Consider the following 15,632-nt stretch of genomic DNA (forward strand, 5'->3'; position numbering starts at 1 on the left):
CAATCATACATATTATTTCGAGAATATATACATATATTCTTCGTGCCTAACTGAAAACAATCTCCTTTTCAAAGCGCGTTCCAACTATGTATTACATAGATATATATATATATATATACATATACATGTAATACAAAATATATCAATGTTACAAATACTTAATATATGGGGGAGGGATCTGAACCATAATTGCAAAAACGGATAAGATCCTTCATAGTGATTATAGGTATGCCCATATAAAAAAAAAAAAAAAAAAAAAAAAAAAAAAAAAAAAAAAAAAAAAAAAAAAAAAAAAAATAAGAGAAAACAAAACGAACCTCAGTTAGCATGAGGCTGCAAAATACTGAAACAGGTGTTCGTAACAATTTCGAAAAAAAAAAAAAGGGAATTACTCTTATTTTTTATTTTTTTTTTTTAAAGTAGCTTAATTCAACTTGTTTTGTATTCGTATTTACCTTCGCTTTCCTTTATTTTATTTATTTTTATTTTTTTTTTTCTAACCACTTAAAACAACCCATTCCTATTATGACCTTTTTATAGGAATGCTTTAAGTTGAAAAAAAGGAAAAAAAAAAAATAAAAAAAATGCGTTGGGGAGGAGAAAAGAAAGTGTTTTTCTTATCATTTATTGTCCCATACATGTAATGCTAAAATTTTATATTTTTTATTTTTCCTACCATATTTAAAATTGCTTTAGCAGTATATTATAATATATATAGTATATACCATAAATGGGCTTGAATTTAAGTTATAAACGAAATGTGGAATAATGAGAGGGAAAAAAAAAAAAAAAAAAATGCCTTCCTTGTTTAATTTTACCATACATGGATAGAGCCAATTCAATGATAGTCTTTGTAAAAAACAAACTCGTTAAGAAGAATGTTCTAGCCAAAGAGGAAACATGTATATATGTTGAACCACGTAAAAAATTCCGTGGCAAAGACTTTTGGATTTTGCTTAAGGAAAAACAGTGTCCTGACCCTACCCCCCTTTTGCACTGTTATTATGTCTTCACAAGGAATCATGGCATACTTGTGTTTAAAGTAAAAAAAAAAAAAAAAAAATAATAATAATAATAATAATAATAATAATAATAATAATAAAAACAAAACAAAGTAATATAAAACCAAACGAACACCACCTTCCTCCCCCCCCCCCCCCCAAAACCACTTATTTGTTCTGTTTCTTCTTTCGATACATTTTTGCAACTCGGCACTGCAATGAATATTTTTTACATTTCTGCGAATAAGGAATTTGTTCCCTTATCCAAATGGACCAAAATGCTGAATACAAATTATTTTTAAGGAACATACTGAAAGATCTTCATTGATATAAGCACGTTCATCGTTGAATATTCTCATTTAAAAGTATTTTTTTTTTTTTTTTTTTTTTTTTTTTTTTTTTTGGGCCCCACGTTTTCTAGAACGAATTTGTATATCTATTTTCCACTAGTTCAAGGAAGGCACCCGTTTGCTTTGCTCGTGGTTCTACACACAACTTGTTAATTGATATATACATGCAAAGGTTTTCATATTTAAAAAACAAGGAAAAAGAACAGTATTATTTATAAAAAGAGAAAATGGGGGGGAGGGGGGATGATAGGAAGAACATGCATCAATCGTCCATATTGTACATAAGATCATTACAAGAGAAACATGTTTCCTTTTTTGTTTGCTAATATAGTAGACATATTTTTTGTTTGAACAATTTTGTGCCATTGTTGTCTTGTTCTGTTTATTCTAGCTCACCAAGCACAACTAATAATAGAAAAAAAAAAAAAAAAAAAAAAAGAAGGAAAAGCAGCTATTATAGGTAATAAATAATGGAAGTTATGTCTATAAGTCCGCTTAATATTTTCGACATTTTAGACACCTTCATATAACATTTGATAAGGTTAAATATGTTTTGTCAATGTTGAAAAATTTATAAATAAAATTGAATTAAAGAAAGAAAAAAAAAAAAAAAAAAAAAAAAAGGAAGAAGCCTTTTATTTCATATTAAAAATCTAGTATGTGTACTAGGCCCCGAAATATATATTTAGAGCTCGTGTGTGAAAAAAAAAAAAAAAAAAAAAAAAAAAAATGCATCCTCTTCGTTTTGAGTTCAGGGGAGTATTTCGTGTTAACTATGGTAAAACATGAAATTTAAAAACAAAACAAAACAAAGAAAAGCAAAGGAAAAGAATTATATATCTTAAACTTAAAAAAAAGAAAAAGAAAAAGAGGTACACAGTGCCATTCACTTAATCTATTATGCTCTTTTGCACTTGTTCTATTTTTTTTTGTTTTTTTTTTCACACTATAAAAACTTTCTTTCCAAGCTAATAGAAAAAAAATTAATCACAGTTCATGTTGCTCAATTTATTCCTCAATCTATGAAAAAATATAAATAATAAACTTTAAAATTTAAAGTTCGTCGTTCTGATATGGTTCTTTTTCCTGTTTTTTAATTAAATGCAAATGGCGTGGTAGTTCCATTAAAAGAACAGCGATTGTCCAAGTGATGCTGATTTTGTTTATCTGAGGAGTAAAACAAAAATAACGATCATAGAGAGGGTATTATGTGCACGTCACAACGTATGCACATATATGTACGTGTGTATGCGTGTGTTCGTGTATATATGTATGTGTTCCCCGTAGTGTTCCAGTATTTGGATTCAAAGACGTGTGTCCCCCTTTGAATTCACGTCCAATTACATACAATGGGTACTAATGGTTCAAATCTTTTCACTTACGTAATTAGTAGAATGAAACATTATGGGAGTGTCAATTTTGAGGATGTGCCTCATGAACTCGTATATAAATATTAGCCTGTTGGAGCGAAGGTGGAAAAAAAAAAATAAAAAAAATATAATGTAATATAATATAATGTAATATAATATAATGTAATATAATATAATGTAATATAATATAATGTAATATAATAGTAATCGTAATAGTAATAGTAATCGTAATCGTAATTGTAATAATAATAAAGAAAAAAAAGCGCAACATAACGGAGGGGCACGACGAAGTATGAAGAGATGCACAAATGAGTACGTAAAGACATTCGTGTCTCTGAAAAGGGTGGTGGTTGGGGAAAAAAAAAAAAACAATGGTATATTCTGAGCTTACCCGAAACAAGATGTTTGTGCCTTTTCTATATTCGAACCTGGACGCACCATTTTTACTATTTCGTCTATGGTCAGGGGGCAGATTTGTTTTGCCTTCTCCAAATATACGTTTGAGTTAAGAGATATGGGGTTAAAGCTTTCCGGTATGTTCAGTATATCCTGTGGGAAACAATGAAACCGAAAAATGAAACCGAAAAATGAAACAGAAAAATGAAACAGAAAAATGAAACAGAAAAATGAAACAGAAAAATGAAACAGAAAAATGAAACAACAAAAAATAATAATATAACCACGTGGCAAAATGAAAAAGTGACAAAGTCTACATGATCTCAGGAGAGGCACGCATTTTCTCTCATTTTCAAAAATAAAACACTACAATAGAAGCGAAATAGGGAAGAGACAACTTTTTTTGGCCCCGAATTTTTCATGCTCTTGTTCCCATTTTCGCCCCTCCATTTGGGGCCCCACTTACAATGGCAAAATGATGAAAATTCTCGATAGCATACAATTTTATAAATTTCTTCAACTTGAATGGCAAATTGTCAATTAATGCATATTTCAGTATGGTCTGTACTTGGGTTCTACATAAATCTATGTTCCCTGTCCCAACAGCAATGTAGTCTTTTTCACTAACTTGAGATTTTCCATCATACTCATGCAACTCTTCTTCAATAGACGTTTCATACAGATTATTAACATAAAATTTGAAATTTTTTGGAAAACATGCAACGGGAATGAACTTAGGAAGATCCATTTGATTTTTCTTTTCATGTTTTTGATTCTCCCCTCGACCATATGCTTTCTTGTCAGTCTCATGCGCTTCTCTCACTTGGTCTTCCTCGTTATGCTTATGAATAATGTAATGTAAATAAGTCTTCATAGCATTCTGTCTTCCAAGTACTAAATAACTCTTACAATATAGATAAAGATCATTACCTAATAAATGAATTTTTACAATATTTTTATTTTTGTAATTTTCTTCTATCACACTTTTGTTAATGTTTTCCTTATGTTTGTAATTAAATAAATTTTTAACATCATCATTCATTTTGGATAAAGGGATTTTTATAACAATCTGTGCTGTTGCACCACCTAATTCGAGAACACCTATACTGTCATGGTTTCCCTTAGATGAGATTATCCCATTTGTTAATTTGACTGTTTTTTCTGAATCATTATTCATTTGTGCATGCTCAGAATTAGTACCGTTGCTCATTTCATTGTATTCCTCTTGTTCATTTGCAAATATCAAGGGATTTGGCTTGAAAATTTCCAAAAGTGCATAAATAGAAACAAAAGACAAAATGGCTTCTTCTTTTCCACTTAACACTTTAATTAATAATTCATCAATTAATAAAAACTCTTTAAAATTTGTTAACAAATATTTTTTAATAAAATTAATATAATTTTCAGACTCAGTAATACTCAATAATCTGAATCCTCCCGATGCTCGAACCAGAATAGGAGTATTTGATCTTTCCCTTTCCGTAATATGTTCATGTAAAAATTCCTTTATATTTTTAAAATACTCATAAAAGGGTTCTTTTTCATCATTTGTAAAATAGTTATTTAACAGGTATACTAACCCAGGGGTTGTTCTATAGCTTGTCGAAGGAATGTATATGCTTATGTCCTTTTCGTGGTTTACTATTTTATAGTTGTATATGTGAACTCTTGTCCCTGTTGATCCTGCGTCAATAACGACAGACTTGTATATGTCATTCTGAATGTTGTTGTCATTACCATTGTCAATCTTATTGGTATTGCTCGTCTTCCCCACATTCACTCTTATGCATAGGTATGTGATTATTGCACACAACAACATTATACGTCGAAACGGCTTCTTTCGGGGGCCTTTCCCATTTTTCATTTTTCATGAATACTATTTTTTCTTCTGATCTTTTTTTTTTTTTTTTTTTTTTTTTGCCTAGATTGGTGATGTGTGCAAGTGCTTATCCACAGTTATGTCGATATGCTCCTTCCCCAAGAAATCCTTTTTAATATTACACGTTGAACACCTGGAAAAAATCTTTTGACAAAATCTCCAGTTATGCTTACTGTTCAGATCAGCTGACGTCTATGTTGATATGTGCAGAGTTCAGTTCAATGAATACGTTGTCTAAATAGAGTTTGAGTTAGTGTTGTTCTCCTTCTAATTATTCTTTCCCTTCCATGGGACTGATTTAAGAATCAAAATAATCAGGCAAATCAGTTTCACTTTTACACGCCCAAATGAGCATATTATTCATGTTTCGCCATTTGACTTTCTTCTCCTTCTCCTTCTTCTTCTTCTTCTTTTTTTTTTTTTTTTTTTTTTTTTTCCGAGTAATAAGACGCTTGTTGGAGGGATTGTTAAATAGCTGTATTTTACTAATCTAAACTTAATCAAAATGAGATGTTTCTTTTTCTTTTTTTTTTGTTCACTCTTGGAGGAAAAATAGGTTGACAAAAGTATAAAACTAAAAACATCAGCTAATGTATCTGTTGTCGTTGGGCGTACCCCAAAACGGTTCCTTATATAGCATATAACTATCTTCTTCTTATGTTTTATTTTATTTATTTTTTTTTTTTTGTTAATCCTTTGCTGTGTATAATGATATATTGATGCTGATTAATTTATGAATAAAAAAAAGGAAAAGAAAAAAAAAAAAGAAAAAATTATTCAGTGTGTGAAGCAAAGAATGATACGATTTTACAAACATTACTACTTTCTCAATGCTACATTATTTTTTAATCTTTTTTAAAGCGAAAAAAGATAAATATGAAGAAAAAAAAAAAAAAAAAAAAAGAAGGAAAGTTAGCTTACGGCATAAAACAAAGAAGGTAGGAGAAAGTTGTTAAACTTTGAGTGTGCCTAAAAATAAAATAATAAAATTGTCATGTGCACATGATGAAGAAAATAAATAGAGATGCTCTTAAAAAAAAATAAAAAAAATTCAAAGATCCTCTCTTACGTTCTTTATACATATGTATGTGCACATTTAATAGTGGAGAAAAAAAAAAAAAAAAAAAAAAAAAAAAAATGTGCAAAAGAAAAGCAAACAGGAAGGAGGTTACTTATATCTACTCTTAATAAAAGAATATTCTGGTCTAAAAACAAAAAAACCTAAAAGGAAAAAAGTAAAATGAACCTACCTACGTGTAAACATAACCATGTGTCGCCTACGTTAAGAGCAAATAAATTGTGGTTTTTTTTTTTTTTTTTATTTTTTTTTTTTGTTTTCCTTGAGGAGAAAGCTCCATGAGGAGCAGAGGCGTCATTCTTTTTTATTGCCCACGTGTTATACATAGCGAAATAGGTATTTTAAAAAACGTAGAGAGGGAGAAAAAAAAAATAAAATAAAATAAAATAACCAATTAGGGATTAGAAGCGAGATCTGCAATTGGACAATAGGCGAATAATGCCACTTTGAAGAGAAACAATAAAAAAGTAATAAAAAAATGAAACAATAAAATAGTAAAATAATAAAAAAAAATAAGATCATAAAATAGCCAAATAGCAGAATAACGAAATAGCAAAGTTGTAAAACAAGTTGCCGAATTAGGTTCAACCCTTCTTTTCATTAATGATGCATCATATGATGAGCAAGACAAAAGAATGTTGTACAAATCAACATATAGAGAGTTATTCTTAGATACTACAATACACACTTGAGTACATATAAACATCAGGGATTTCGTCTCATGGGGGAGAGATATACCAGTGGGGAGAAGATAAAAAAAAAGAAAGCATTTTTTTTCATAGTCATCCATCTTCACAATACATTGCTCCGTTACAGAAAATGTTGTGCCTTTTTATTTTTGAGATCATGAATTTCCTCAACTTGCCCATATGAGAAAAGTTTATGTGCTTCGGGAAGGTTATCCTGTATAGCACAAATGTGTACATGTGTAAAAAAAAAAATATATCTATATATATACATGAACATAAATATGCGATGGTCTTATTTATATTCTTGGAAAGAGGGGTATTTGCAAAGAGAACCAATATAGGAGACATGTATTTTGTCCCAATATAAACAAAAGTTTAGGTCATTTCATTTTATTTCATTTTTTATAAAAAATAAAATAACGAATTGCCATTTTTTCCTTGTGCATACAGGTCACATATACATAAGCAGTAAGCTCTTCAAAAGAGAATGGAAAAAAAAAAAAAATTAAAAGGATATAATTAAAAGGATATAATTAAAAGGATATAATTAAAAGGATATAATTAAAAGGATATAATTAAAAGGATATAATTAAAAGGATATAGTTAAAAGGATATAGTTAAAAGGATATAATTAAAAGGATATAATTAAAAGATTATAATTAAAAGGATATAATTAAAAGGATATAATTAAAAGGATATAATTAAAAGGATATAATTAAAAGGATATAGTTAAAAGAATATAATTAAAATGATATAATTAAAAGAATATAATTAAGTGAATATAATTAAATGGATATAAATAAAAGGATATAAATAAAAGGACATAATTACACCTAGTAGGGGTAAAATTTTACTATCATTTACTACACTTCCAGAACAATATAATTACTCATGATATAAAACTGAAATACTAACAACTGAGATATCAATATGTAATATTTTTAAAATTTAAATGTGTAGGGAGTATCATATAACATTCTCTTCCTTTTTAATTTTAAGCATTAATTCTGAGAATATCTCAACCAACAATATTCTTTGAGAGAAAAGTTTTATCTCTAAATTGGAAATTTTTTTATTTTACTTTATTTTATGATTTTATTTATTTTTTTTTTTTTTTCCCCCACCTGGCGTCATTTAACTTTTATTCATAACAAATTCATATTGAACATGAGAGTTTTCAAAATTATGTAAAAATCAGAAGACACAAAATAATTTTAAAACCATTTTAGTATACCCATGTGCATATTAATTTTTCCTCGTCCCCTATCTATTTCTAGACAAAGAAAAAAACTAACACATATATATGCATATGTACACATATATGTCGTATATATAATATATTTCACTAAAAAATTCATGTAAAAAAAAAAAAAGAAAAAGGAGAAATTATTATATTTTTGGAAAAATAAAACAAAAGAGATATGTTGTCCCTCCCCAAATGTACCTACAAGCTTTTTGTTTGCAATGGGAAAAAAAAAAAAAAAAAATTTCCAAAAAAAAAGGTTTATCTAATCTCAGTGCCATTGATAAAAGACTCACAAATACGAATAAAAATTGCCTCCTTTATTTTATTTTATTTTTGTGTTAATATATTTTTTCCTTCTTTTCAGGTAGTACTGTGAATACGAAAAATGTGCAATTTTCTTAATAAGAATTTTTTTTTTTTTCTTAAATTTGAATAGCAATATTTGTTTGTAATGCTTAAAGTAGCATGAAATGTTTTTTTTATATATTTATTATTTCTTTTGATCTCTAATGAAATTAAGCCGTTTCCCCTAAAACGAAACTTCCTCCCCCATTTATTTTATTTTTATTTATTTTTTTTAATATACCATTTTAGCATAGTCCTTAATTAACAAAATATAAATTTACAGGGATTCTTTACATTTTTGCATAATGAATGGATGAATTAAAAATGGTTAAGCAAAAATTCACTTTGCCAGCGGGTGGAAGGAGCAAACTATTTTAAGTTTACGTTTAGTTTTATTTTCATGTCAATTTAAGTCACTTCCATTTTGCATCAATTTAAGTCACTTCAATTTTGCGTCAATTTTATTTCACTTCAATTTTGCGTCAATTTTATTTCACTTCAATTTTGCATCAATTTTATTTCACTTCAGTTTTGCGTCAATTTTATTTCACTTCAGTTTTGCATCAATTTTATTTCATTTCAGCTTTACTTAGTACAGTTCCCTTAAGGTTTTTTTTTTCTTTTTTTTTTTTTTTTCCCTAATGAAGAATCAACAAAGGGGATAGAGAAATTTGCTGAATTCAGTATTTTTTTAGATTAGATAATACGTACAAAAATATTTTTAGAGAACATTCTTTTCATAATAAGTTTTTCTACCCGTTCCATAATTGATTACCACATGCATATATAAATATATGTCCGTATATATAAATGTATATGTATGTATACATAGCTACCTGCTTTTTTTCATTTTACAATTACAATGACGAATTCGAACAGAATGCGTGAATATATTAACAACACATATTTGAATATATTTCCACTACCAAGCCAAACGCGCCCTTCATTAGGAACTTTCCTTTTTTTTTTTTTTTAATACATACCTTCCCACCTACTCATTTGCAAAATTTTCTTTTACTATTTTTTCGATTTAATGTTTTCGAACACAGTAATTTTGGAACCTTGCTAATTGACAAATTAACCAGTTAGTTATTTGATGATTTGAAGATTTGGTAATTTTGAAATCCGCACAGAGCAAGAAAAAATTCCAAATCGTTACTATTTCGAAACTGTTTAAATTTGGAACTTAAAAATACGGAGATTTCTCAATTCGATTTGTACGCTGAAGTTTACCATTTGCTTAATTTCGCAAATTTTACGCATCCCTGAAGTACCCGCAGAATAAATGCCACGTTTTCGAATTCGAGAAAAGATCTTCATCCGCTATAAACAAATAAATATATATACGTAATTACATGCAGAGGAATGCATACAAGAAACAATTTTTACATTAAGTCTACGTGTGCATGTTTATATTTGCATATGTATATGTACATGTGACATATGTAAAAATATCCAACCAAGCCCCACATTGTGCAGGTATGTGTTAAGTTAAATTATCATACACTCACACTTGAACTGAAATGGTATACATATTAAGAGAGAAGAAGATATGCACATATATTGAAGCATATGTATCCATAGATTACCTACACAGATACATATACAGACACATACGTACACAGACCACAGACATATACACAGAAACATACAAACAGATACATGCATGAATATGTACATGCATTTGCACATCCAATGAACATAGTTACAAAGATTGCATTAATAAAGAATGGTAAAAATAAAAAGTTTCTTTACACGCCACCTCATCATAGCTGTGGCTTTACTAGAGAATGAAATAAAAAATAAACTGGGATATTCAGTTTTGTTATATTCGAATGCACAAGGAATAAGAAATAATCAAATTAGTGAATGGAAAAATGATTTGTTCAATGGATTCGAAGAGTGGTCAGACCGTTGGAAAAAGGATTTGTTTTACGAATTTGAAAACACTTGGTTTGATGGATGGAAAAAGGATTTGCCTAGTAAATGGAAAAATGACAGTATGATACAAGACTCTGTAAATATTATTTTAAGGCATGCACCAAAAAGAAATCGACATGTAATAAACAAATATATTAAGGAATTGTTAAGTGGAAGATATAATGAAGTGAATCCGAAATTATTATTATATAGAATATCGAACTTAATAAAAAGTGGAAAAGCCCAAAGTTTATGTGATGATAATAAATCGTTTATAATAATAGGTGTGCCACACTTAATATTCAATTCAAATATATTCAATGATTTAAAATTAGAAACTATAAATTTTTTAGTTCGAAATATAGCAAAGCATATGAATGGTTGTCTATTAAAAGTTCGTCGATCTCATATTTCTGATATTACTAATGGATGCCAATCAGATATGGATAAACAAATTATTTTTGATGATAAAAAAACAGATGAGCCCACCAATGGATTAAAATTATCCCCAAGCAATAAATTCTTTAGTACTCTTTTACAGTGTTCCGTTGATAATTTAGGGTCAGGTGAAAAAACATTGATCTGTGTTCAAGAACAGCTAGCCAAAGATAATTTAAAATTGTCCGATACATGTTCCATTTGCTTTCAAGAATCAGTTGATTGTGGAAAATCAAATTGCTGGTTACCCTGTTTCTTTGGCAATCCATGTGGGGACCGATGTTACAAGTGCGCTACCACCAGTTGCAATAAGGAGTTGATACAATGTAGTGGCTTGGAGGACCTCCCAGGTGCCTGTTCGTAAAGCTCTTCAAGGATAATTTTTAACCCCTCCTCCCCGTGCATTTTCGGGGAACGCCCAAACGGTCACATATTTATATATATATATATATATACATATATATGTGCGTGCCATAAACATGAGCTAGAAGTGTTTGTACATTCTTATCAATGAAAAGCTGATCATGTGCAGAAGCAAAAAAAAAAGAATTTTTTTTTAAAGACAAATTTTTGTTAAAACAAGCATATATTATTTTGATATTTTCCATCTCGTTTGGCAGAAATTCCGTTATATTCTTTTTTTTTCTGGTTTTACCAACATACAAAAGGTATGATCCGTATATTTTTTAATTTTATTTTTTTTATGTAACACAATTATTAATTTTTATAAGGGTTTTCTTTTAATACTTGTTACATAAATAATTAAGTGATTTTGAATTTTTTTCCCAATGCTTTAAAAAAATGTGTACTTACAAAGAAGAAAACAAAAAAAAAAAAAAAAAAAAAATTGGCAATCTTCAAAAATGAACCATGGTTAAAATAGCAGAAATGGTTTATTTTTCCTTTCTAACGCTTGTAGTAAATTTTTTAATGAAATTATATGTGTGTTATAAGAAAGTTTATCTCTATTTTTTCAAAGTTTAAATTGAGTTTTTTTTTTTTTTTTTTTAAAAATTCAAATTATAAATAAATATATCACAAAAAAAGGGTATTGTAAGAGGGGGTTGGTGGGGATGAAAAAGCATGTACATAAAAATGTGATGGAGCATGGAAGAATATGTAAATAAGGCGGAACATGGATAGCATATATTTCATAATTGTATTATCCGCACACACATACGGACGTGGACTTTTAATTTTTGTGCAACATGCTGTGTGAACTTGTTCGTACTTGAGCAAATAAACACAACATCCAACTTTTGGTAAATTAATTAAACTTAAAAAAATGTGATATAAAATAGTAATTTTTTATGCATTAATATATATTAATAGACTGTCAAAGTGTTATCTTTCCTTAAAAAAAAATATAATAATATACGTTTTACACGTCTGAATATCAAACATGTTGTCATTATATATATTGTACGGACCATTTTGCTGATATACATTTTTTTCTTTTTTTCTTTTCTGTTTTGTTCTTGTTTTGTGTGTTCCCTGTGCCTCTTTGCGTTTTGTAAAACTGTAAAAAAATTATAACATCTCATAGGTCTGCGGCCATTTGCATATACATGCATATTATATACATACATGTGCATGCTTTTTCGTGATACTGCACCTGATCATAAATTCACGTACGCTTCTGTGCCAATTGTCACATGCGAATGTACCTATCGAGGGCTAATTTTAAAGCTTGCTGACTTAAAATGGTACCTTTTTTTTGAATATTAAAAAAAATAAATAAGTAAAAATTACTTAACAAGGCAGTTTCGAAAGGTGGAAAATAAAAAAAAAAAAGAAAAAAAAAGCGAAATTAAAATGGCAAGTCTGATGAATTATTTCTTCTAAATAAGTTTTTGATATACGTGAACATAGCACTTAGCAACATTCTAATTGCGCCAGACCCCCCTGAATTGGTGAGAAAAAAAAAGGTTGTAATGTGAAAAGTGGTGCTTTAAAGGGTAGAAAAAATGGAAAATTAAAAAAAATAAAATAAAAAAAATAAAATAAAAAAAATAAAATAAAAAAAATAAAATAAAAAAAATAAAATAAATAAAATAAAATAAATAAAATAAAAAAAATAAAAAAATTAAAAAAAATAAAATAAAAAAAATAAAATTAAATAAAATTATGTAAAATAAAATGCTCTTTTCCTTAAAAGAAATAAAAGACACGTTTTCCTACGTGTGTCCCAAAAATAAATTCGTTCCCTTTTCCATACCTGGTATGTAAGACACTATGAAGGATATAAGTGCGAGTACTTGAACAACGGACGTAATCAATGCCTGTGAAAAAAAAAAAAAAAAAAAGAAAAAAAAAAACAATAATTGGGATAAAGATAGGGACGTGGATAAGGATAACGATACATATACAGATGCGTAAGGTAACAAGAAAAGAAATTGTTCATATAAATTGCGTATAATTTTAAACGTCTACATGATTCCACAATTCATACTATGCCACAGTTCTAATCAATTGCCGTTTCGCTTACTAGTAAATACAATGGCTTAATGATGGTAAAGTATAGAGTCGAGAGTAGGGATAAAATATAGGCAGACGTAAATGGAAGGCTGTAAAATAGGAAAAGGGGGATGTGGGAGGAATGAAGAATATCTCAAAAAGGTCACATAAATTGTCTTAGAATGGAATGTAATAACACAAATGGATCTCCCCAAATGTTCTGTTACCGATTTTTCTCCATCAGATGATAGTACAAACTCGAGAAACCTTTCAAAAAGGCCAATGACGAGACAAAACATATGGAGGATAAAGTAAAGAAAAAACCAAATTGTCTTGGTGTGATTACAATCATGGGTAAGGTAAAAAATGATAATATAAGAAAAATAATACTAATTCCAAATAATAAACAGAAAAGGGGAAAGTTTTTATATGATAAGACAGTAGTAAAAGCAAAGAATGAATTCGATTCATTTTCTCTATTTTGATTATTAAACAATGGAAAATTTGAAAACATAGATCCTGTTTCTGCTGTCGTTGAATTGGATACTATTGAGGGGGCATTATTTAAATTCGTCTTTTCTAACGTTTTTTTTATACCCTTTTGTATATTTTCTGCGCCCTTTTTTGATAAACTAATTGCTTTTTGTATTAGTCCTTTTTCCTCTTCATTTGCACTTCCATCCATTGTGCTCCTTAAAAATTCTCGATTCATATTATCGAATTCATTTTTATCAAAAAAGGATAACCCATCATAGTTGTTTTCACCCTCCATCATGGCATTCAAATTGGGAATGATTCGTACGGTTTCGAATATGTGTATGTGGTTATACTGTTTCTCTGCTGATTCTGATTCCTAGGAATGGACAGATGGGGTAAGAAAAGACAATCATTCAATTGTCCTTCCCCCCACACACACAAAAGAAAAGCAACCAATCAAGCGTATGTGTTTTTCACATATACACACTTTAATACAATTGACAAGTGTTGAATACGCCTTTGGAACGTGGAATTTTCTAATTGTAATTCAAAAACAAATGGATACACGTTCGGTACGTGTATATATCTGTAAAAGTGCGCCTTAAATGTTGGCGCAAATTTTGCACAAGTGAGATCTGCTCTTTATGTTTACTATAAAGAACTATGCAAATGAACGTTGTGAATACTTTTATTTTGTGATATGAAAAAAAAAAAAAAAAAAAAAAAAAATTATGCACACATTCATATGTATGAAATGATATAGAAATATGTAAGATTTAGATTAAAAAAAAAAAAAAATAATACAGGTTATGTATTATCCTTAAGTACAATTTTTGTACACGTGATATGTACATATATATATATATATATATATATATATATATATATATATATATATATACATAACAGTGTTGCATGTTAATGCTGAAGACGACAAGCATTTTATTTTCGCACCCTTAACACGATTAATGGAGAAAGGCGCAGAAATGCACAAGTGAGAGTCGTACTTGTGTTAACTTAATTTTAACAGGTATGCAAAACTGATGTAATATTGAAGAAAGGAGATACAAACTTCTGTTGGACCCTTTTCTTTCTTTCTTTCTTTTTTTTTTTTTTTACTTATCCATTTTTTTCTTTTTCTATGACCAGAAATTCGGAGGCAAAAATGAAACATAAAATGCTAATTAAAAAACAGGCTGCTAAAAAAAAAAAAACAATAATAAATTAAAAATAGACCTAAAAATGCGGAAGGTCCAAATAAATCAAGTAAAAAATAAAAATGATATATTTATGTACAGAATGAATACTCAAGGAATGAATATGTACAATTCTCGTATTATATATAATATACATATTTATATACATCCTTATCGCATGAATGTATAAATATTCCCTTAAGAGAGAAAAGTATCATAAAAAAGAAATCTTAAGCAAACGTAAAAAAAAAAAAAAAAAAAAAAAAATATATGTGAAACTGTTATGTGCTGCAAATATGTACATTTTTTTGCGCAAAAAAAAAAATAAAATAAAATAAACTAAATAAATAAATCAACAAGAATTGGGGGAAAGCTAACAGATGCCCTAGATTTAAATTACTACTCGCGCAATTTATATAAATTCAGTAAACTCTCTCCGTCCATGCCACATTTTGTATATATATATATATATATTTATATTTGCAATTTCCTTGTTGCTATATATATTATATGATAGGTGCGCCATTCATATATTACATATATAATACAAAGCATATAATATTAAAAAATGAGTGTTGTATCTACTTATACATGATTTGGAGGGGAAGAAACAGTTATTAAAAAAAATATTATATATAAAAATAGAATAATCCCACAGATAATCCTAGAAAAAAATATGCATAAATAACGCCGACCCAAATTTATGATATACCGTATTAAATATATGCATATCATATATATTTAAATATACGCCATTTAACATATATGCGCGGCATTACAAAAAATTTAT

At 28.3% G+C, this 15,632-nt stretch overlaps 3 protein-coding genes across 3 annotated transcripts; 1 reads left to right on the top strand and 2 right to left on the bottom strand.

The window, feature by feature from the left end:
• Nucleotides 1–2,404: 2,404 nt before the first annotated feature.
• On the bottom strand, nt 2,405–4,981 carry PGO_123410 (nucleoside-diphosphatase mig-23; the record flags this gene model as incomplete). Its single annotated transcript, XM_028689131.1, has 4 exons — nt 2,405–2,518; nt 2,734–2,809; nt 3,113–3,270; nt 3,584–4,981. 4 exons carry the CDS (start codon nt 4,979–4,981, stop codon nt 2,405–2,407), a joined length of 1,746 nt encoding a protein of 581 aa, XP_028544932.1.
• Nucleotides 4,982–10,083: 5,102 nt separating this feature from the next.
• On the top strand, nt 10,084–11,076 carry PGO_123420 (hypothetical protein, conserved; the record flags this gene model as incomplete). Its single annotated transcript, XM_028689132.1, has 1 exon — nt 10,084–11,076. One exon carries the CDS (start codon nt 10,084–10,086, stop codon nt 11,074–11,076), a length of 993 nt encoding a protein of 330 aa, XP_028544933.1.
• Nucleotides 11,077–12,522: 1,446 nt separating this feature from the next.
• PGO_123430 (protein transport protein SFT2) lies at nt 12,523–13,941 on the bottom strand (the record flags this gene model as incomplete). Its single annotated transcript, XM_028689133.1, has 4 exons — nt 12,523–12,617; nt 12,931–12,994; nt 13,201–13,279; nt 13,397–13,941. The coding sequence occupies 4 exons, from the start codon at nt 13,939–13,941 to the stop codon at nt 12,523–12,525; spliced, it is 783 nt and encodes a 260-aa protein (XP_028544934.1).
• Between the last annotated feature and the right edge of the window lie 1,691 nt (nt 13,942–15,632).

This window comes from Plasmodium gonderi (assembly GCF_002157705.1).
Source record: "Plasmodium gonderi DNA, contig: Chr12, whole genome shotgun sequence".
Lineage (NCBI taxonomy): Eukaryota > Apicomplexa > Aconoidasida > Haemosporida > Plasmodiidae > Plasmodium > Plasmodium gonderi.